This window comes from Leptinotarsa decemlineata, unplaced genomic scaffold, assembly GCF_025532065.1.
Source record: "Leptinotarsa decemlineata unplaced genomic scaffold, Ldec_3_MD MMD2_tig00026328_RagTag_RagTag, whole genome shotgun sequence".
Taxonomy (NCBI): Eukaryota; Metazoa; Arthropoda; class Insecta; order Coleoptera; family Chrysomelidae; genus Leptinotarsa; species Leptinotarsa decemlineata.
This window is the reverse complement of record NW_027412688.1, coordinates 6,276,605-6,300,634: the sequence shown is the minus strand read 5'-3', so window position 1 is coordinate 6,300,634 and position 24,030 is coordinate 6,276,605. Positions and strand designations below refer to the sequence as shown.

General features: G+C 37.1%; 1 protein-coding gene across 3 annotated transcripts in view; it reads right to left on the bottom strand.

Moving 5' to 3' along the window:
* LOC111515782 (tyrosine-protein kinase-like otk) overlaps positions 1–24,030 on the bottom strand; it is a 226,507-nt gene that overhangs the window by 13,522 nt on the left and 188,955 nt on the right. For all 3 annotated transcript variants that reach the window (XM_074182399.1, XM_074182398.1, XM_074182397.1), the window contains exons 4-12: positions 15,517–15,640; positions 10,149–10,309; positions 5,662–5,803; positions 5,322–5,458; positions 4,898–5,052; positions 4,702–4,843; positions 3,094–3,396; positions 2,747–3,016; positions 484–759 (exon numbers count right to left, since the gene is read on the bottom strand). In XM_074182399.1, coding sequence (XP_074038500.1) covers positions 484–759; positions 2,747–3,016; positions 3,094–3,396; positions 4,702–4,843; positions 4,898–5,052; positions 5,322–5,458; positions 5,662–5,803; positions 10,149–10,309; positions 15,517–15,640 — 1,710 coding nt within the window. The remainder of the gene's footprint in view (positions 1–483; positions 760–2,746; positions 3,017–3,093; positions 3,397–4,701; positions 4,844–4,897; positions 5,053–5,321; positions 5,459–5,661; positions 5,804–10,148; positions 10,310–15,516; positions 15,641–24,030) is intronic.

The window sequence follows — 24,030 nt, the reverse complement described above, 5'->3', positions numbered from 1 at the left end:
ATTGAACACGGCGCTCTTCTTGTGTGGTTTCTTTTTCGTCTGCAGTCGATTCAATCGCAATACTCCGCCAATTACATTACGGCTTCTTGTGAATGATTCTATTTTTTCGCTAGCGGAATTATGAATAACACTGATAAATTTGGCTGACTTTGCTTCTATCAAGACATAACAATTATTCATGTATGCAACATCGCAACTGTTACGACCTCGATGGTCTTTGTGCATAGGATGACGATTGTCATAAAGTAACCTAACAAACCAAAAGTCATAACCTAACAAACCGAAAGTCGTCACTCGGTTTGTTTAAGCTTTCTCCTTTTTTCTGAATTTTTCAAATATGTCAATAGTTATTCTACAATTCCAGGCAGATAAATAAACAACAAATAAAAAAACACAAAAAGCGGTTCCGCCGTTCATGAGTTGTAAATGGTCTAACACGACTTAGCAACTTTGTTTTATATGGCATTGATTTTTTGAACTCACTGTGAACAATCAGCTGAACTTCCTTCCTGTTGAGTCCGGCACTGCTGCCAGCTGTACATCCATATTTATTTTCATCCTCTCTGTGGACTTCGCTTATTAATAGAGTTCCATTACTTAGCACTTTGAATCTAGCGAGATCAAAATCGTTCATCTTGAGATTTTTGTCCCATTGTATAGTAGGCTTAGGATCTCCTTCGACCACACAATCGATAGAAACTGATTGACCTTCAATTGCTTCGGTAGGATTTTTTGGTAGAGTGTTGAATCTTGGAGCCACTAAAATAATAATAATTATGATCATCGTGTTCAATATTTTCGCTAATGAAAACAATAGATGTTGTCCTTTAAATATTCCCATAAAACTATAATTACAATGCAAATTATAAATAAGCAACATTACAGAGTAGTCTGGATAGTCTGCAGAGTTTGAAGAGAAAATTTCAATATTCCATCCGTTTTGCTTCTCTTTTCGGACTATATTTGTCTCACTAGGAGCTGAAAACTCCATGACAAAAATCGTCTTGCTCTAATGGTCGAGAAGAACTACATCAGGCTTATTTCGAAGGTGGGGTTACGTTAGGTCCAAAGTGAGTGGGTCTATTCGACCCTCCACCGCAACCCGCAAGGGTTTATTGTGGCTCACACCTATCCACACTCGAACAAATAAACCCAGCTTCTTAACGAAGCCGATTAGTTTGTATGGTGAGTAGTCTCTCAGGTCAGATTCCGTTCCCATCGAGGCAGGCATGAAGTGTATGCTCTGCTGTTTCATCGTTAATGAGGTAGTCGGATGTCAAGGTGCAAGATTCCCAACTTGATACCCGCCACAACCTTCCCATATGAGGGTTTTTGCACGTCAGCTACACCTGACGATGCCTTAAATTTAACCGTGCAGGGCTTTTTCGCCTCTGGTTTTGGTGAATCATCACTTGGGCGCAAACGTTTAATAACCTGCTCATGGAGGGTTTGTTCCTCCACCTGAGACAGATTTTGCGTACGCTGCTCAAGAATTTGGTGCAAGGCGGTTTCATAAGGTACCTCGCTCTTGAGGAGACGACTGAGTCGTTTTCTGACTGCACCACCAAACCTTTTTATTTAGGTTCAGTTATTGAATCAAGAGTTGGAGCGTTGAGAAGCTCTCGCTTCTGATCTAAATTTACAGGAAGGTCAATTGGAGTCGTAAACTCGACATCCATCTCCTCTGTAGACTCGCTCCTGATCTGAATTCACAGGGAGGTCAGTTGGAGTTGTAAACTTGACATCCATCTCCTTTGTAGACTCAGCGTCAGAAAGAATTTTTAAGTTTACTCTGTCCACAAAAGTCCCATGAATAGCTAATGAAACAAGGTCAATTATGGCAGAGCCCCGCATTACCGTGACAAGGCGATGCTACGACGAGAGGGCGCCCGGTATCTCGAAGGTTCCGTAAAGACAGCTGATAGGCTCAGTGTCATTCATCCTCTCGGCATGGATACACATACCTTAGGATTAAGTCACCGTTGGATTGTTATTCACTTAGGGAATAACAGAACCAGTGGGGCTACGTGGAAGCAGACATCCGATGGCCGGTTTGCTCAACCAGGAGCTGAAAACTCCATGACAAAAATCGTCTTGCTCTAATGATCGAGAAGAACTACATCAGGCTTATTAGTTCGAGGGTGGGGAACGAATAGTTCCAATAAATTCGCCACTTTTCGCTCCCCACAACGGATTCAATCTTCCCCGGAACGTAGGGCAACATCAGTGTCTCGTCAATACCGTTAAAGTGCCGTAGGTGGTAAAAAAATACTCTTAGAGCCACGTTATATCAATGAATATAGGCCGAGACCGCATATGCTGGACATGCTGACAGCAAGTGCATTAGAGTTTCACGCGCCTTGTGTCAGGAACTTCCATATCTCTCATGCGACAGCAGTTGAATAAAGTGTTGAAGACACCATCCTGGCAGGCCTTCATGAACCCCTCAGTTTCCGACTTCAGCCAACTCGACCCGAGGAAAGTGAAGGTGAGGCGCTTTAATAAGGCGAGGTCTCATTATTATTATCACCTTATCTAGGGACGGATTTGTGAGACCCCACGTGAAATCTGTTTTAAAATCTGTTTTTCCGTTAACCAGCTGTCACACCGTTACGAACGACAATCCTCAGAAGTCGAAACTTGTGCGAGCTTGTGTTGAAGATTTGAGCGCGATTAGTGAAAGATTAACAATGATGTAACACTGCTTGTAGTCCCAAAAAATTAGCCTGAAAATAAATTCACTTACCAACTACTTCAATGTTTATCGATGCATTAATGGTCCCTTGACTATTGCTAGCGATGCAATTATATCTTCCTTTGTCTTCACTCTGGACTCCATTGAAATGTAAAGTACCATTCATATCCGTTATGTGACTGGTTAAATTATCTACTTGAACCCCTTCCTTCTCCCATCGGATTATTGGAGGGGGCGTACCCTGAGCTTTACAGTGCACTTTTGCGATACTTCCAAGTTCCATTTTTTTGTTAACCGGAGCAGGAACGAATCGAAGTTGCTCTGAAATAAGTGAAGGTTAAATCACTTTATATGAAACCGAATGTTCTTAATATGGATCCCTTCGGAACTCCACTTACCAATTACTGATATCGTAGCAGGTTTTGAAGCCACTGGTTTCTGCCCTACAGTAATGACTTCGCAAACGTATTCCCCCCTGTCAGCTGCCTGAGTACTATGGATCACCAAAGTGCCATTCGTCTTGAAAATCTTCAATCTTTGGTAACTGGAAGATTCGTCATCGTGTTTCAGATATTTGCCATCTTTTCTCCATTTAACTATCGTGTGCTGCCTAGAGTCAGATTCAAATTCACAGTGTAGTATGGATTCTTCATTTTCGTCGACAGTAACGCTTACTGGATGTACCAGAATTTTTGGTTTTGCTAAAAAATTAAATAATAATTGATATGTTATGTAGTTGTCATCTTTTCTATTCAGAATCTAAAGCATTCTGTCATATATGGAGTCAAAACTATGCAGCTTTCTTTGGCTCAGGCAACAAAGCATCAGAAGTATCAGCAGTCTTGGTTTTTGTGTTATTTACTGCTTGAGAAAAGTCTGATTTGCCTATTCTTTCAAGCCTAAATGAGGACAGATTCAAATGGATGGATCTGTTATACTTTCCATTGTAACACAAGGGTTTCATTGTGGTTCACCAGTGGGAGGAATCATGGAATAGAAAAACTTGGGTTGAAATGGGTTCTTGACCAGCTTTTCTCCTCATATGAGTACCAAACTCTATCATCTCTACCAGACTATCATCTGATCATTTGCATTACTAGAATATTGTGTCAACACTGCTATTTCATGCTAAACGAAAGACTATCTATGGCATATTACTTTTATAAGTCACAGCCACTTGATACATAGAATGGTTTGAACATTGGCTACTGAAGAAGATCTTGATAAACCTTATATCTGGTTTATTTATTTATTTAGCGTGTGGCTACATCACAGGTAAGTATGTAACAAGAGTAACATTTTCATTTCACGTTTCTCAATATTCCACAAGCGAATACTAAGGTAACGAATATTGACTCTCTTCTCTCGAGTGGCAAACAGAAAATCGGATGAGTAGGAATTAATTGGACAGTCCTCTATCAAGTGTATAATAGTCTGTCTTTCAGCGCCGCAGACACATTTTGGGAAAGGTATTTCATTATCTTATCTGTTATATTTCTGGATTAGTTATTTTTTTTATAACATAGGTATCTCTTTAGTTTCTTTCATTGTATACTGGCTATGAATCCATGATACTTGTACAACGACTTTCTCATGTAATTAGGGTACACCTGTATGAGAATAAATAAATGAATAAAATTGTGCAATAGGTACATAGTCACTGGTGGTGAAGCCAATTTGAAGTATGAAGATAGTGCTAATAAATTTATTGTTTATACTGTGCTCAAATAGATTCTTCACTTAGTTTTTCACTATATTGTCATTTATTGGATTGAATTTTTATTTTTGTCATTCAATTGTATTTCAAAAAACAACTAAGATCAAATCACTTTTTGTAACTCTGTCTCCACTGTCTTATATACAGAATTTATTGTATACTTATTTCTCACCATAAAGAAGTCACGAATTGTAGTTCTCGGCTGTCAAATTTAAAGTAATTTTCGTATATATCCTCAGAAACTAATACCAAATTCACATAAATATCATCGATAAAATTAATAACTTACTAGTAACCATCAATTCCACTGCCATTTCCGTAATACCCGCTATATTCTCGGCTACACATTTATAACGACCAGCGTTTTCCGACTTGACATTATCGATAATCAACCTTCCATCATCAACCCTTACGTCTCCACTATCAGATATCTGTAAAACAAGAAAAATAATTCCCTTCCTCATTAGTGTAATACTGCTAATTACCGTATGGCCGTTTGGTCTTTCCCACCATTGTTTAGCTGGAGGTGAACTGTTTGTTGGCAGACATGTCAACTGAAACGTCAATCCTTCTCCAACAATTTTTTTCTTGGAGTCCGGCAATGGCGGTTCGAAAGAGGTTAGGACGAATGGTTCGATGTCTGTAACATTTAACAAAGTCTCAATAAAAGGGTATGATATTAGATTGATTCAAAAGTTTTGTCAATGTTTATCAGTCTACTTTAAACTTTAATATCTCAGTGAATAATTATAACCAAAATAAGGCCATTTGGATCAGTACTCTTTTGCAAACGTAACACAAGTTGATTAAATCCGTCAGCATTAATGCCACAAGTGGAAATCTCACATGAAAGTGTCTTTTTGAATATGTCAATGAAAGAGAGTTACAACTCGTAGTAAAGTATCATACATGCTATTTTCAATTTGGCAGTGTAGCTTTGAGGTACTTCTGTAGATTCACTACGGATTCCTACACAGTTGTAGAGACCCTGGTCTGATTCAGTCACATCGTTGATCTGCAGGGTGCCATTAGAATGGATGGTGATCCTGCAAAATGAAAAGGAACTATATCGCTGAATTTTACTATTATTTTTACTGACTAATTAGGAAGAAACGTATCAAGGTAAGACAGCATATGTAATCGCGAATAGAATGAAAAAAAATAGAGCAAAAGCTACGAAAATGAACAGTAACAGTATTATTATAACATCTAGTGAAATGCTCTTGCACAATATTTAAAAAATTCCTACCTTTCGTTGGTTGACAACGGTTTTTCTTCAAAATACCATTCAGTAACGTCTGCATGTTGATAGGAACAGTCAAAGAAGGCAATGCCACCATTCTTGATGATGAGATCTGAAGGCACGATTTGAATCAAAGCTGTCGTCTCCCCTGAAATAATTTGAGATTTCAGTCATTGTATATCAACCTGAACATTGAAAATCTGAAATTTTTACATAATTTGATAATTCAATGAGAAGAGTCACAAAAAAAGTTTACAATGAAGGAGAACCTCGTTTATCTTTGACATTCGATGACTGGGGCTGCTTTTTGGTGGGAAAATTATAACGACTTCGATTTTCTCATCTTTGACTATATTTGAGTCAGGATTTCAACTGTAAGTTGTTGCCATTTTTCTGATATTGTAGAAAAATGGGTGATTCTCATTCCGAATGTACACTAACAGAATTAACATGGCTGCCCCCTGGAATAATATAATATAATTAAATAATATATTCTGGAATACTAGTGATACTGCAGAATCCTTATTTTGGAATTTTAGATTACGGTAGACGGATACTTTGCGATCGGATAAGTTGCTGGTAATAGTTGGTCGTCCAAAAATGAATACAAACGATGAGATTTCAGAATTTGTCGAAAAAACCCTCGATTAGATGTTGGTCACATGATGCTTTGGAAAAGATTAAAGGAAGGGCAGCTTCATCCTTCTATCACTTAACAACCGTTCAGAAATTACTAGGTTAAGATTATCTTAAAAGAATGGTATTTTGCGACTGGTTTTTAACACAAAAAATGACACATCACCAAAATACTTTTAAAGTCGATGGTTGTGAATAATAATTTAATAGGCCACGGATTTCTTTCAAATAATATGCAATAATATGGTGCAAATTACTTACAGTTCTTACAAAATACTTGGAGTAAATTTAGGAATGAGGCAAACTATGTGGCATTACCAAGAAGAAGGGAATATCTTTCCGATCTGTACCCTGGACGTTTGATTGGAAGGAACCCTGATGCATCTATTTATTAGTCAGCGAGAAGTCCAGATCCTTACCCTGTTGACTTTTGCTTCTGGGATTTCATAAAAGGAGACGCGTATTCGGTTGTTCTGGCGAACAACAACTGAGGCATCGAATTATTGAAAGTGCAAATCGATTTTGTCAGAAGCCTATGATTTCAAAAAAAATTCGATTTTTCTTTTCAAGACACTGCCAAATGTGTATTCAGGAGAAGGAAGGCCAATTTTTAACATTTACTTTACCTATTTTTGTACCTCAGTCTGTCTGTCTCTGCAGCTTTTATTACAAAGCAATTAGTGGAAACCAACAGTCAAATACAAACGTTTTTTTGATAACATATGTTTTTAAGACTCTGGTTTCGACTAACATTAACAGTTGAAAAAACTATCGTGCAAAAAGAAGTGGAAAAGAGGAAAAGCAGGAAAATCATGAGAGGGTTAAGGATTATATAGAAATGATCTAGCAATGAGGTGATACCGTTGAATGTTTACCGTTGAACGTTTTTTATTTCTTTTCTTCTGTTCTGCCTAGACTCAACATGTTTGAATAAATCAATGAAATACATATTCTACTTCATATTTTCGTTTTCAAATCAATGAATGATTGATTATATTACCTTTAATTCGAAGAATCAATAAAGAATCGAAAGAGAGGGATTGAGAAAAAAATCTGTTAAAATAATTTTTTGCGTTAACAAGTTGTCGCTCCCCTACGAACGGCAACCCTCAGAAGTCGAAATTTGTGCGAGTTAGGGACTAACGAGGTCTCAACTTTTAACGTGTGATTCCTAAGAGAAGAATAACAATATTTCAATGGGGACACATCACATGAATCCATTTATATGACATTTTGTGAAATACAATTGATTAACGAAACAATTTTTTTGAAGAACATAGGCTTTCACAATCGTAGTCACGATTAAAGAAAATAAAATCCGGGCTGATAAGCTGTGGTCGAATGGAACTTGTAGTATCAAACGTTTCGTCTGCTACTGCGACAGACATCATCAGTGATATATGCGTTGACTGCGAGGAAGAAAATAGCAACGATAAGTTTTAGCAACCACTGAGAATCTGTCATTGCTGAGTGGCATTTGAATGCGATCTATAATGAATCATTTTGAAGATGAAAGTGATTCATCACTGCTTTGTATTACAGAAAAAAATCTTGAAATTCTTTCTTTCTGAGTAAATACTGCGTCATTTTTTCGTTTGACATTCTGTTTTCGCTCAAAATAATTATTTTATTCATTTGCATATTAAGAAATGCAATTCATTATAAGATTTGAAAATAATTTATTTGAAAGAATTTTTAACGATAAAATCATGAAAAATTATTTTAAACACTTTGGAATGCTTACATTGAAATTGCCTACCTCCTGCAAGTTTGTATGCCTTTCATCCTGTTTTTTTTCACAGATTTACGTACCTTTTGGAAAATGCCGGGACTGTTTCTTAAAGTTTCTCAAAAGAATCGACGATGCGATTTCCTAACTACTCTTCAGTATCATGTATGTCAAAGAAAAAACAAAAAAAAGTAAGAAACCAGATTTGTTCAGATAGGAAATGATATTTCATAAATATTTTTTGCTTTAAGAAAGAGCAGTGGCGTATCAAGTTTTAAGTTGAAAGGATGCAGTTCAGATCCGGCAAGGAAATTAAAAAAATGTTGCAAAAGCTCAAATCTTTAGGAGATGTTGATTCATTTTTTGCTTGAATATCTCTCAACGTACACATTCCTATGGAATTTCTTAGCATTTTCACAATGAATTATCAAAAATAAAATGCTCGTGGAAAAAGATTTTCAGCTGTCTACTTCTCCATCATTAAACAAAAGATGTGAGAAATTTTCAAAGAAAGAAGAAAAAACTGGAAGAGAAACTTCCTGAAGATAAGTAGTGAACACAAAAAAGTTTCTTTTGGCTACAAAATGTAAGAAAAGGATTAGGTTAGGTTAGGCCAGGTCCAAAGTGAGTGGATCGATTCGACCCTCCACCACAACCCCCAAGGGTTTATTGTGGCTCACACCTATTCACACTCGACCAAATAAACCCACCTTCGCAACGAAGCCGACTAGTCTGTATGGTGAGTGGTCTTTCAGGTCAGATGGTAAGAGTACGGCTCTGCCGAACTCTAAAAACCTGATTCGGTCCGCAGCGGGGCAGGCACAAAGTATTTGCTCTGATGTTTCATCGTTTATGAGGTAGTCGGATAGTCAAGGTGCAAGATTCCCACCTTGATATCCGCAACAACCTTCCCATATGAGGGTGTTTGCACGTTAGCTACACCTGATGATGCCTTAGATTCAACCGTACAGGGCTTTTTCGCCTCTGGTTTTGGTGAATTATCAATTGAGCGCAATTGTTTCTTCACCTGAGACAGATTCTGCGTACGCCGCTCAAGAATTTGGTGCAAGCCGGTTTCATAAGGTACCCCGCTCTTGAGGAGACGACTCAATCGTTTCCTGGCTGCACCACCAAACCTTTTTTTTTGGTTTTTTGGTTCAGTAATTGGATCAGGAGTTGGAGAGTTGAGAAGCTCTCGCTCCTGATCTAAATTTACAGGGAGGTCAGTTAGAGTCGTAAGTCCGACATCCATCTTCTCTGAAGACTCAGCGTCAGATAGGCTCAGTGTCATTCATCCTCTCGGTGTGGATACCCACATGGATTAAGCCATCGTTGGGATGCCATTCAGTTGGAAATAACAGAACCACCAGTGATTCTGTTATTCCCGTATCCAGCGGGGCTACGTGGAAGCAGACATCCGATAGCCGGTTTGCTCAACCCCCACAACCCAAGCCAATGCACTCGCCAAAAACAGCAAAGAAAAGGATTACACGAAAGGAAAAAATCCATTCAAAACAACTACTTTCACATGAACAGTGAATTATTTATGAACTAATATGAAAGAGTATTGATATAGACGCCATGCTGGAACACCAGCATTCTCAATGGTGTACTTCGAAGTTTCGGAACAAGACACTTGTCTCATCACATCATCAGCACCGTTTTGGATACCATTACATAACGAAGCACTCATTTCTTTCATAACATTACAACTTTATGTGTAGATATTTTTTTGTAGTATCAACTGAATGGAAAGGAGTTATTTTCGTGTAATTCAATGTTACTTTCTTTTTTTAATGATGAAGAAATGTCATATATATCTTCAGACAATGAAGTATATTTTCAATTGAACGGAATTTGAAAGTAGAAAGTCAAAAAGCTTTCCCCCAAAAAACATGTCTCTTAAAAATACTCCCTTTTCAATTCAGAAGGCTTGTTTTCAGTGTCCAGTTATTTGTGAACAATAAAAAATCGCAAGGATGCATCCAACATCCTTTCCCCAATTACACCCTAATCAATAATGAAATAAAAGAACATCCCGGATAAAACAGCCGGCAAAATTAGTCAACGGCTCCCTCAGGTTATGAAAGCTCATTCACATCGGACATAAAATGAATAATCAACGTACCGGGAACGGCGAGTGCAAAATTCTTCGTGCTGTGCTGCACGCCTGCTTCATTCTTCGCGACGCATCTGTAAACTCCGTTGTCTGTCGCTTCCACTGACTTTATGTGGATCCTTCTTTTCTTAATTTCAAGCCTGGCTGATTTCGTTAAACGGTCCGCATTTCTGAAATCACAAATAATTCGAGTGAGCATTGCCATTTGCATTCAACTGTTGAGCAAAAGTTGTTTATTTTCGCAGTTGAGATGAATAATAATACTGGCAATTTGTTTTAAATAGGATTGTTTGTAAATGTTTGTAAAATAGTTTTCAACGAAAAATAAAATAACCCAAAAAATCTGAGAGACAATGTACTCAGTGGAGAAGTTATCGAAGACGAAAATCTACGCAATAATAATTGTAATAATAAATGCTTTTATTGAAAGGTTACTCAGTACAAGAGATACTTACTTAACCCAACAGAATTCAACATATGCACATGATAAATCAAGGCAGATATTGCTCTTTCATCCAACGAGCATGGAACAGAATTGCGTCCAGTTCTAGAGGCACTGCAATGGGAAACCCACTCTCCCCATTCACAGCTAATCTGTTCATGAGCAGATTTGAATTCAAAGCAAAATAAGAATTACTTTCCATGGACTTAGATCCGAAATGTGGACGATGCATTTGATACAAATAAATCATCTTATTTTCTATTGAAATTATCCCTGTATTTTTGAATTTATATTGGCTCTCTATATAACCTTGGATAGTAATTTTGAATTTTATCGAGCTGATTTGTCGGTTTGTCCGAGTCAACAATTTATCTTGTGTTCAGAAAGACGGGTACCCACAATTGTCTTCATGGTTCCCTTTGAAGACCGACCCGCAGCTACAAGGAATCTATTAAGCCCCAGGTGCTGCTAAAGGTTCTCTGTGGGGTCCTTAGCTGACCTTAGACTTTATCTGATAGTTTTTGTTGGCTTAAATATTGGTTTAACCCCCAATCTGGTCTTGAACATTTTCAAAATAGGAAAGGAAACATTTTTCCTTGACCAGCCTAGCTGGGGTTACTTTGGTATTCTCCCTCCTGTGTCGTATGGCTCGCTGGAATTCTCCTTCGCTGTACTCATTCCCTTTGGAGACATTTTTCAGATGAATGAGTTCCTCAGAAAGGCTCTCACGTTAACAAATACGTCGTGCTCTCTCAACCAACGTTTTAATTGTCCCTCTCTTTTGTTGTGGCTGGTGGTTAGATTATTTGTTCAGGTTCATGTCTCTGTGTGTTGGTTTTCTGTACACTATGTGGCCCAATGTACCATCTTCGCGTATGTTCCAGAACTTTCAAGAAGGCTATAATCCTTCGGGTTTCTTGTTCTGTTGTGAATTGGATTTTTGGAGAGTTTAGACATAATAGAAATGTGTTTTAGTGTCTGTTCACTATCTTGCCATATCATAAACCTATGATGAACAAAGCGGAACCAACAATATGGTTAAAGCAAGCGGCCGTGATGCTTTAAGGCTCGTTGTTCGAAATTTTCCATGAAAAAGTTTGCCATCGCCGGGCTCAATGGATTGCCCGGTGGTACCATCCGTTAGTTCGTAAAAAGCACCATCACACTGGAAATAATTTGATGCTAAACAATAAGCGAAGGGGGTGGTTATATCTGCTGGGGATACTTCGCTAATTAGCCGTATCGTATCCTTCATCGGAACCATCTATAAGGAGACCACGTCGAAGGACACTAGTATCTCCAGGACCTAACTTCATATCTCGATGAAGTGTCTCCACGCATAAACTACAATGTTGGAATTTGTCTCCGTTTCAATATTGTAATTGGTGAGCGGAAAATAATTTTGACACAGTTGTCTCAATAACTGCTTTAGTAATGATCATATATCTTTGAAGGTTATCACTGAATGTGATATTATTGAATCATCGAAAAAACTCAAAAATGAAATAACTTTTGAGGTTCACAGTATACCCAGTTTCCTTATAAAAGATCAATGTTCTTACAAAATCGGTTACTCACATCTTCAATACTGATATTGAAACTTATAACTATCCAACTCTGTGGAAATTGACTATTATTATCAGGTGATCCAGCAGACATAGCCAACTTCAGACCAATCGCGATTTTATGTAACTTTGGTAAACTATTCGAAATATTATTATATGATGGCATCTATCAGTTAGTTAGAAATAGTATCTCACCGAGTCAGCAAGGCTTTATTACTAGAAGCTTTTATACATGAAGTTCTGGATTCATAAGGCCAGGTTGATGTCATTTATACCGACATTCAAAAAGCAATCGATACTCGTAGTATTGCCCATTATTTAGTGTTAAATCCACTCTTCAGTTGGTTTTTCTGTGCCATTCCTCCTACACAGTACATATCCTCCTCAGGTGTCTCGCATGGCTCCAATTTGGGTCCACTCTCCTTCATTACTTTCATTAATCATCTCTCATTTGAACTGAGATTCAACCGTCTACTATTTGCTGATAACTTGAAAATATATAGCCCCATAACAGGTATTTATGAATGAACTTTACTTTAACAAACCATATTAACCTTCTTGCAGAGGTGTTAATTGCTTAAAACTTAACATATCCAAATGTACAGTTTCAACAGTCAGCAGGAAACTCTATCCTATCACGTACAGCAAGGCCGTGCCCAGATTTTTGTTTCGGGGAGGTCTCAATAAAAAAGGCCTGCTAACTCAAATTTAAGTAATCACCATACTCTCTTGGCACGGGAGAAGACCCCCCACTGAAATAACTGGACTAACATATTCGTTTTTAAAACTAAAAACCTCAAATTTCCAATTCAGTGAATTCACAATACAAAATCAAGACTTCTAGACTTTTTATGGGCATATTCTGTTATAAAATCATCAGTTGGGATGTTGGGATGATGACATCTCTGTGAATTACCATTAGGGCACACCTGGTTAGCCTCTCTTGCCCACAAGAATTCCGTAGGTAGGTTTTTAGGCGCCTAAGTGTGGAAAATGACCTTTCCGGGTTGCACGTGGTTACTGGTAGACTCGACAAGATGTTCAACAACATGAAAATGTTAGGATACAATTGCCTGTTGCACTCTACGACAGCCTCAATGGCGCATGGAGGCCGGTCCGAAGGGCTTTTGCCCTGCCACAACAATTTCCATTGTTGGAATTCGCCTTGTATCTCGTCTAGTTCCACCAGGTCCTCGTACATCACTAGGTCCTCTCTTGGGACTGGCGTTTCCTTCCCGGAACAAACTGTTGGTATAAGAGTGTAGATAGCAGCAATCACTTTCTTGTGATGAGTAAATCGTATTTTGAGCTGGGAAATTGTCAACCGTAGAAGTTTGATCTCTTCATTGACATCGGTCAATAAATCCTTTGCTTCTGTAAATAAATTTGAAAAGTATTTTTCAATATTGGATCGAATATTTTGAAAGTGCGTTAGTACGTTCTCAATATGGTCGACAGCTGTTTACAAGTCACAAAAAGGTGACTGCAGGACTTTGCATACTATTAATGTTGCTGCAAATACCTTCGTCAAAACCAGAGTGATACCTGTAATTCGCTGTAAGAGATCTCAGAAAAGAAGAAGCTTTGGTTGAGGTATCCATATCCGAGTCTGTGCTGAAGTGTTCCAAAGTCTCAATGATAGATTTAAAATGTTGTATGAATTTCAACAAGCCGTTTGTGCGATTCACATATTGAGGTTAATTTTTGCCATGTTGCATCAGGAAAGTTGGCCCTAATGCGTGCCTGAAGGAAGATTGTTCGCTTTGGAGATGCTCTCAATAAAATTCCAATTGCTTTCACAGTTCCTATACAATTTCTTATACGAGGTACCTACACTACATGAATGACAAAGGACCAAGTTTGAAGAATGAGAGCTGCAATGGACAAACAGAGCTCGGGGATATGATTTCCGCCATTAAAAGTACTTTTCATTATAGCTGCACCATTGTACCCCAGTTCCACTATATTCTTGCAGTTAATGTTAAGGTTTTTTTTAGGGACGCTATGATCGTGTCAGCCAATGATTGTGCAGTTGTATTATCGACCTTTACAAATACGAGAAAATCTTCTTTTACCACATAACAAGTTTCGAACTTTGTAGGTCATCGTCCATCCTGTCCTTTCCAGGAAGGTGGACAGGTCTCTGGGAGACATCTCCTTTATATCGGCAGATGTAGGCCCAGACTCGCCGAACACATACTCTTTTATCGACGATAACTCTGGACATTAGCATAGGACATGCCTGGCAGTTTCATCTTCCTGTTCACACATCCTGCATAGAGGTGTGACTACTAGCCCCATAGTGTGGAGGTATTTCCTTAGTTGACAGTGGCCAGTCAGAAATCCTACTGTTAAGCGTAGATTTTTCCTGGTCACTGGTGTCACGTTTTGGCTAGTTCCGCATTTGTCGAAGTCATCAGGCCATTGGTGCCACTGGGTCCTAAATTTCTTAGTCCAGCCGCTAAAGAGTGGGCAATGCGATTACCTTTACTCCTATCGTGCCCTTCAATTCACCTCAGGATAATGTTATTATCTACCGAGGCTTTGGCTAAATCTTGGTGGCACTCTAGCACTAGCCCTGAGCTAACACATAGTGAAAGTTTTTCGTGTCCCGAAAAATCAGCAGTTTTGTCTACTAAAACAGAGAACAGTTTCGCTTCATTTGAACATATTACAATTTTCTTCTGAAATATTTTACCACAAATTGATATCAGATCATTTTGAACCTTAGCGCTCATATATGTCGCGTTCAGAGCAATGTTTTCGCTGTGTTTGAGCAATTTTGTATAACGCCAGGGGGGAATGGTCCGGACCCCTCCCTGGGCACGGCCTTGACGTACAGCTATACCATTGATAACTCAATTTTTGAAAGATGTTTGTCTTTACAGATTTGGGGGGTCATTTGACAGCTATTCTTTGAGAGAACTTCCATATGTTGCGGACTATATGTGTAACTCTGTCTTGATTTTAGTAGTAAACAGTTATCTAGAGAAAACGATAAGTTTGTCCTTTCTACACCTTTATGAAGATATCCCTTACTAATTTTTATTTTTTCAGATTTTGCAAAGCTCAATAGTCCCAGTCGATAAAAACAAACATTAACTGTTTTATCTTCATTTTATATTTGTAAGACAAAGGGATGCCTCATAAAAGAGTGTGTAAAATCGCGTCAGGTATTGATGACGCGTGGACTATAATGGATTCCCCCCTTGGCGTCTACTGAACGGCAAAAGAAAATGAAATTAGCATGGAATTTGTTTCCCCTTGACGTATTTAGTGGCGACCCGCTATGCTTTCCTGCTGTCATTGATACCACCACAACGGAACGTTACGGGGGGTCAGGGCCGCTTATATTTGCGCTCTTACTTACCGAAACCACTCGAAATGGACCTCCCCGGACGCGTCCAGATGACACCTCAGAGTCACGTTGCTTCCCCTTTCGATGAACGAGGCCGATTCTGGCTCCTGCAGTTGAACGGTTGCCTCTCCGATCCCTGAAATAATGAAAAACTAATAGTCGAGGATATTTAAAACAAACTGTCAGGACTGAGAAAAATATGTTGGTCAGACTAAACGCGCTATCGAATCTCGTTTCAAAGAACACGTTGCACATATGCCGTTTCGGAGGCCTGAAAAGTCTACTGTCGCTGAGTATACTTTGAAGAATGATCAAAGAATACTGCTTAAAATTGTTGAGATCGGTATATACATGACACTGGATTCTTGGATGCTTTTGAAGTCTCCAAACTTTCAACAGTGACAAAGGTTCTATTCTAAACAACCCCTTGTTTACGTTTATAAGAATTACCCTGTTGAAAATTTGCAAAAACTTTCACGGAATTTTCGCTGCTAATTTGTTCCCAAAAGATCATTGATATATGGCTGAAACTGAAGATGTACCTTTCGTTGCAAACACCTCTTATTCTTTCCATGTGTTCTGGAATGAATTGCTGTATATGTGTAAACGAAGTGAGTGACACTTCATTTAGTTTGAACAGTTTGAATTTGCCGCGTAATAACTTTTGTATAATTTATCTGTGAACTCTTTGGAATCTATGGTTCTGTGGGTCACATGTCTCCATGTGATGAATATGTAGGTTATGTTGAAGAAGATATTGCAATTTAAACAATTAATTAATAGGAACTGGTGAAGCAATAGCTTTAAATGTTGTTTCTTTTTTCAGGTTAGTTTGTGATTAAATAATGTTGAAGAATGTTTTGTTGAAAATGTAAAAACTGGTTTATGTAATAAAATCCTCCTCTCTTTTCAGAGCAACTCAATTTTGGTTATTTTTTTACTGTTCCACAGAATATCTAAGGATAATTATAAAACACATTATATATGTATACCTGAAATTACACGAATCTCCACAAGAAATCTAAAGGAGTCATATGACGTGATCTAGCGAGCTATTCTGAGAAACCACGTCTACCTAGTCACTGGTTTTGATAATTGTCATTTAGCTAGTCTGTCATAGGTATTAATGAATCGTAACACCAGTTGAAAACTCTTTTGGGTATGCCAATTATCCCCCACCATCTACGCCGACATGACTCCTTAAAATGATTCGTTACTTTACCTGATATGACGCCATTAGAAATTTTCGACGGAAAAGAATAAGATATAGTTGTAACAAAATTACCGCAGACCAATTATATTTCGCGTAAAAAATTATATTTCATACTTTTGAGTCGGTTAATTTCTTTCTTTCGAGTCTATTTGATTGTTTATGTCGGATTATTTATTATCGGATGATCCGGCAATCCTATTATTTATTTTTTGGTCTTGCAACGGATTTATGCTTTAACGCTAGTTTGGTTTCGACCATTTTGATTTTTTCTTATATGTACTAGAAAATGAAAATTGGCTTCCTTTTGACACTACACCTATAGTTTGTATCATTAAGCCCGATCGTCACACTTATTCGTAATCGTATCTTGGAAACTACTGAACCAATTTGATGAAATTAGCAATGTTCCCCGAAGTGAGGTAAATGTAATTCATAAAATAAATATAGTTTAAAAAACTAAAAAACACGCTTACGTGTTTTTTAGTTTTTTGAACTATATTTGTTTTTCATTTTTTAGTTTCGTAAGCAATAAAAGCGCGTTTTTTAATCTTTTTAAACTATATTTATTTTATCCTAACATTGGGATCAATCAGCCGTATATTGTTTAGAAAAATGACCATTGATATTTTCCAATTCCAGAGAGGGAGGCAGAAAATAAGCTACCAAACCCAAGGCAGCAGGCGCGCAAAGGAGGGTTACAAATAAGGCCACGAATAGATTAAGTAATTATGTCGATATATCAAGGAGGTTATGTACAGCGCCGTCTGCCCGCGAATAGATCAAACAATAATGTTGATAATTCTGTCAAATACAGATCCCGAGCTTGCGAGTTACAAACAAACAAACATACATACATACAGGTGAAGCTAATAAAGGCGTGTTAAAAAAATTGTCACTATCCGAGTTATAGTTTCGAAGACATGCGCGGTTTTTAACATACTTGAAATTCATTCAAGGCAGTGTGTAACTAAACAGTGAACAATTATATGTGAAACACAATGTATCTGCCAAATGACCAACAAAACTTCTCCGGCAGCACACAGTTAGTTCTTTTCTTGAAATTTTCCATTACTTTCAAATACATTTGTGGCGTTATGTCACGAATTATCCGTGTAATTTCTTGTTCCAATTGTTGTAGGTTATTTTTTCGTACGTTTTGTTTTTTACAACACCCCACAAAAAATAATGGGGCGGCGTCAGGTCAAGTGATCTTGGTGGCCAATGTACGTCCCCATTCCTTGATATAATCCTCCCTCCAAACTGTGTACGCCATAAATTCAATTTTTCTCTTGCTGTATGGCATGTCGCAACATCTTGTTGGAACCATGATTTCCCTACATACATCTCCATCATCACATCCTATAAAAATCATCAATCGCTTGCTCGCTCTCCGTTTATTGTAACAGCTTGTTCGCCTTCATTTGGACCAACTAAACCCTAGGCCAAAAACTGTCACACGAAGAGATGAGCGTGCATTGGCTTATCGTGAATCTTCCTAGGATTTTAATTGTCCCATATGTGACAATTTTACTTATTTTCGTAACTGTTCAAAGGAAAATGAGCATCATTGTGCATTGCGGTGGAAGTGAAGGATGGGTTCCGAATTCTTTGAAATTATGTGGAAAAAACTTGAGTACTGCAATGTTGACTATATTAAGAACATAGAAGCTAATATTTTTGAGAAATTGTTTGAAAACTCATTGATCCCAAATTTGTACGAGTGCTAGTAAGTAATATTCAGAAGTATTTTCAATCATCACTCTGATTTGAGTCCCTACTTATTCAGAATCAGAAATGATTATTGAATAACAAAATTAGTTAGCCCCCTAACTATTTTATTAAAGGGGAACTGCTGGAAGGTAGGGGGCACTATATCGTTTACTTGAACTATACTTCTGCGTACGATTGCGTACATAAAAGTAATCATGAATTCACAAATATGTTGCTATCACAGAAGACCCATTTTGAAAATATGTTTCAATTATGTAAATACGTTGTTCGACTGTATAATGTTCTGAATAACCTAATACAAAACAAAAATTAGGATTGGACAAGTACCAAATATATCCATTCGAAACCTCTTTTCGGAAAACCTTTTATATTTATTTGGGGTAATTAAATTATTATGTGAAAAAACTATTTTTCTTGCAGCCAGTAAAAAATTGAAGATCTTTGAGTTTTAGGTTAGCTTGCACAAGTTTCTCAACTTCTGAGAGTTGTCGTTCGTATGGGGGCGACAGCTGATTAACGGAAAAACAGATTTTAAACATATTTTTTAAACAGATTTTTAGTAAAATTTTGGAAGAGCCATTTCTTTCTTGATCCGCAATGTGATTTTTTTTCAACACAACATCCACTTTCATTTCATATGGTATTATACAGTTGCTACATTGAAAGTAATTGTACTCGACGAAAAAAAGACTTTGTACAAACAGCGCACGATCTCATCTCATCTCGAACCTGTCGAGGGTTTCAAGTGGAATATTCCAAGTTCATTTCTTAGTTTTCCAAGCCGTAATAAACTTCAGGGAAATATCCTTCTTTGGAACATGTTCCACGAATGCTTCTCTTCAGAGCAAAGGACCCTTTTACTTCTAAAGTTTCGCTGCTCGTTAAAAATTCACTACACGTCGTTGTCAAGAGTAGCTTTTTAGGTTATAGCGAGAATGGGGGTTGAATGAGAGTATTACTTTAATAATTTACAACATATATGTTCCAGTAACTAGTTTCGGAATTATGGAGGAATTTGTGCTACAACGTTCGATGATCATGTATCGATAATACAGGACAACGATGAAAGAACTTTTTTACTTAAAATACCACCTCATTATTCTGTTTTTTAGGGTGCTAAATCCAAATATAACACAATAAGCCGTATCACCTACCATTTTTTCACATTTGCACATTAAAATATTAAATTTTTTGATTAATTACGAAATTTAACAGCTTTTATATTCTACAAATAAAATTGTAAAATAATTTGTGCTGGATGTAGAAGAGTTGGCAGCACTGCTAAAACACATTTACTGTCCAGAAAAAGATGAATTATATTGTTCTGTTCACAGCTGATGTTTTATTTACTGTCAACCTAATCTTACTTTCTGGTTTCCAGTACATGTGCTCATTAAAATGTCTAATCACGGTTGTAAGAACTCTGCTGACAGTTTTTGTTATATTTGTGGTGAGTTTGTTATTAAAAAAATCAAAGAAACATTACAGACTTTGTGAAAAAGGTTTACTTATCATATTTTGGAATTCAAAGAAATGAGAAACTTACTAGATGCTATAAATATTGTAAAAAAATGCCATCCATCACAAGAAATATCTGGTATTTACAAGAGAATGAAATCAAACTATAAAAAAGAAATAGATAAAGCAAAACGCAATGCAAATAAAGAATTTATTGAAAACTCGACAAATAAATCCAAAGCAATCTGGACACTGATAAAGTCTCAAGTAGGCAAATCTGAAAGGAATGATTACAGCATTTCAGCTGATAATTTCAATAAATTTTTTGTTAATGTCGGAAAGAATATCCTTAACTTACTGCCCAAAGGTGATATGGATTCTATACAATCCCTGAAAAATACCCATAGTTCCCCTTGCGAATCATTCTTCATTACACCCATCACTGAGGATGAAATTAAGAGCATTGTGAGAAACTTGAAAAATTTCAACAGTAGGGATATTTATGATATAAATATTACAGTACATAAAAATATAGGTGATGAACTGGCACCTTTATTATGCTACATTTTCAATAAGTGTCTGGAACAAAGAATATTCCCAGATGAACTGAAGATTGCCAAAGTGGTTCCCATTCCCAAAACCAATAATAAAACTGATGTGAATATGTTCAGACCAATTTCAGTACTACCAGTCTTTTCGAAAATCTTGAAACAACTGCTTAAAAACAGAGTCGTTTACGGAGCAGAGCAGTACGGTTACCGTACAAATAAAACAACGACGAAAGCACTGATATCCATTCTTGAAAAAATCACAACGTCAATAGACGATAATAAACTTTTTTCTGCTACCATGCTTGACTTATCTAAAGCATTCGATTGTGTAACACATGATTATCTCCTGAATAAATTAGATTTTTATGAAATCAGAGGTGAAGCTCTTGAGCTCTTCTCCTCTTATTTGAGTCGGAGACAGCAAAGAGTTGTTTTACTCTCGGGCGAAAAATCAGAATTATTGCCTTTAGATATCGGAGTTCCTCAAGGGTCTGTCCTAGAACCAATATTTTTCATTGTTTTTATAAACGATCTACCAAAATACCTGAACGCAGATGCAGCTATTTTATATGCGGATGACAGGACCATTCTGAATGTAGCCCAAGAGGTCGAGGAATTAACTGTAAAAAAATCTGAAACAGTAGCGAGAGCCACCAATTGGTTTACAGCAAACAATTTTAAACTAAATACTGAAAAAACAAACGGGTAAAATCTGATCAACAAAATAGCGTGAAATTATTAGGCATCCATATTGACACTAACTTGAATTGGAAAAAACATATTGAGCAATTAGCAGCAAAATTGAATAAAGTAGTTTATCAAATCAGAAAACAAACCACTTTTGACACGACACTGACATACTACTACAGTAACTTCTATTCGGTCTTTTCTTACGGCCTTTTAATTTGGGGTAACTCTTCAGATAGTGAGAGAATATTCAAATTGCAGAAAAAAGTCATACGAATAATAGCTCAAGCTGGTTTCAAGGACCACTGCATTAAATATATTAACTCTACCATCAGTTTTTATATTACAATGCGTGATGTACATTAAAGAAAATGAGAATTCACTATCTCTAAATTCATCATATCACTACTACAACACCAGAAATAAAAATTTATTGAGTATTCCATACCATAGAATGAAAAGAACTCAGCAGCCAACAAATTATACTGCTCTGAAACTTTTCAATAAATTACCAAATGGACTAAAAATGCTCCGATAAAAATATTTGAAGCTGCAGTTATGGAAATTTTACTGTATAATGCTTTCTACAATCTCGACGAATTTTTTGACTTCTCTTTTGATGAAATACAACCATAATCCACTGAAATTGTTAATAATTTCGTTGAAAGTTTCTCAGATACTGTAAATGTCATGTACTGTTTGTCACTAAACTATATGTCGTTTACTTTTTCTATGTTTTACACTGAATCTACGTTCTATACATATATTTATACCTCTGTTATGACAACCTTAAATGTACTTTATACATACTTGGGCTAATAAATTATGATTATAATTATGATTATGATAACTTGGTAATCAGGAAAAATCTTGGGCCCCGCATAAGGTATGTTATGTTTGTGTTGAAGATCTTAGAAAATGGTCAAAAAAGGTGAAAAAAGCCTTTAAGTACGCTGTTCCTATGGCATGGAGGGAACCTAGAAACCTCACTGATGATTGCTTCTTTTGTAGTATTGATATTACCGGCCATAACTCGAAAAACAAGAAGGTAATAAGCTACCCTAACTTAATTTCCGCCATCCGACCAGTAGGGCACGGTGTAGATTTGCCGGTCCCAGAACCTTCAGATGATTTGAATTCTGTTCAAACTGAAATGTTTTCTGATGCACTGCAAATATAGAGCCTGAACTGTTTAACCAGATTGAGCTTAACAACTTAGTTAGGGATTTTGGGTTAACAAAAGAAAAAGCTGAATTGCTAAAAGAAAAGAACTTATTGACAGTTGGAACTAGTATATATGTGTATAGGAAGAGAAAGAGCAGCAGTTTTCGAAAGGTGATTTAGTGTACTGCTCAGACATTCCAGGCCTGATCGAAGAGTTTGGTGTTGAATACAAAAAAGAAGACCGGAGGCTGTTTAATGATTCTTTCAAAACTAGTTTAAAATCTGTTTTATTACACAATAGTAACACTGTTGGCCATTCTGTACCTATGAAAACCTAGAAATAGTGTTGAATAAAATTGGTTATTCGGCTCATGGTTGGACGATATGTGATGACTTGAAAGTAACATGAATGCTTCTTGGTCAGCAAGGCGGTTTTACCAAATTTCCATGTTTATTGTGTGAATGGGACAGTAGAGCAAGGGATCAACATTGGTACAGAAAGAACTGTCCTGTGAGGGAGTCTTTAAAATCCGGCGAGAAGAACATACTCCGCAAATACCTTGTAGATCCTAGAAACATGCTCTACATATAAAGTTAGGCCTCATGAAACAGTTTGTAAAGGCATTGCCTGAAGATGGACCTTGTTTCAAGTATCTCTGTCAGAAATTTCCAAACCTTTCAGATGCTAAACTTGAAGAAGGCGTCTTTGTAGGACCCGACATTAGAAAAATGATGTTCGACATAAACTTTGAAACCACAATGACCTTGCATTAGAAAGAAGCATGGGTATCATTCAAACAAGTTGTTACAAATTTCTTAGGAAATGGAAAAGACCCAGAATACCGTACCATTGTAGCTAAAATGTTAAAGAATTTGAAGAAACTAGGATATGTGATGAACCTGAAAGTACACTTCTTGAACAGTCATCTTGATTACTTCCCGGAAAATTTGGGAGGTGTTATTGAGGAGCAGGGTGAGCATTTTCACAAAGATATTAAATTCATGTAAAAACGTTACTAAGGCCTCTGGAACATCAACATGATGGGATACTACTGTTGGTCATCGTGAAGCTCAACAAGCGACTCATCGCAGGAAAAGCTATACTAGAAACTTCAAAGAGAAAAAAAAAGGAAGTATAAACCAATTTCACCTGACTTGTGAAACCTACATTACAACACTGTATCATTATTTCAAGTAACCTACTGTAAATAAAAACCATGATAGTGATTTAACATAGTGTTTCATTGATTTTACCATATACCGTACATATTTTAAATTATATAAAAAAGTCAATTTCTCAAAAACTATAAGTGAAACAAAAAAACTAAGACCAGATTTGGATTCAGCACACAAAAATCTATAAAAATCAGCTATTAAGCAGGGTCCACACTATGCCGCGCGGGTTGACCCGGGTGGGCTAAGCCGGGCGGGTACGTTCGGGCCGGCACGACGTCCACACCGAAAACGAAGCCGGCCGGGTTATTTCTACCTACATTATTTAGTTTCAACACCAAGACAGGTGACTTCTTTGAAGAGTACTTTTTAGAAGTAGGGTAGCGCCACTCCCTGTTCTTTTCGTTTCAGCTTCTTTCTTTTTTCCCTCCAAAAATGGCTGGTTAAATTTTTCCATTTGCGCTCAATTTCATTTTTATCCACTCCAAAAGACACAGCAATCTCTGTGAGACTGTCGTGTCTTTGGTTTTTTAATTTATGTTGGGAATC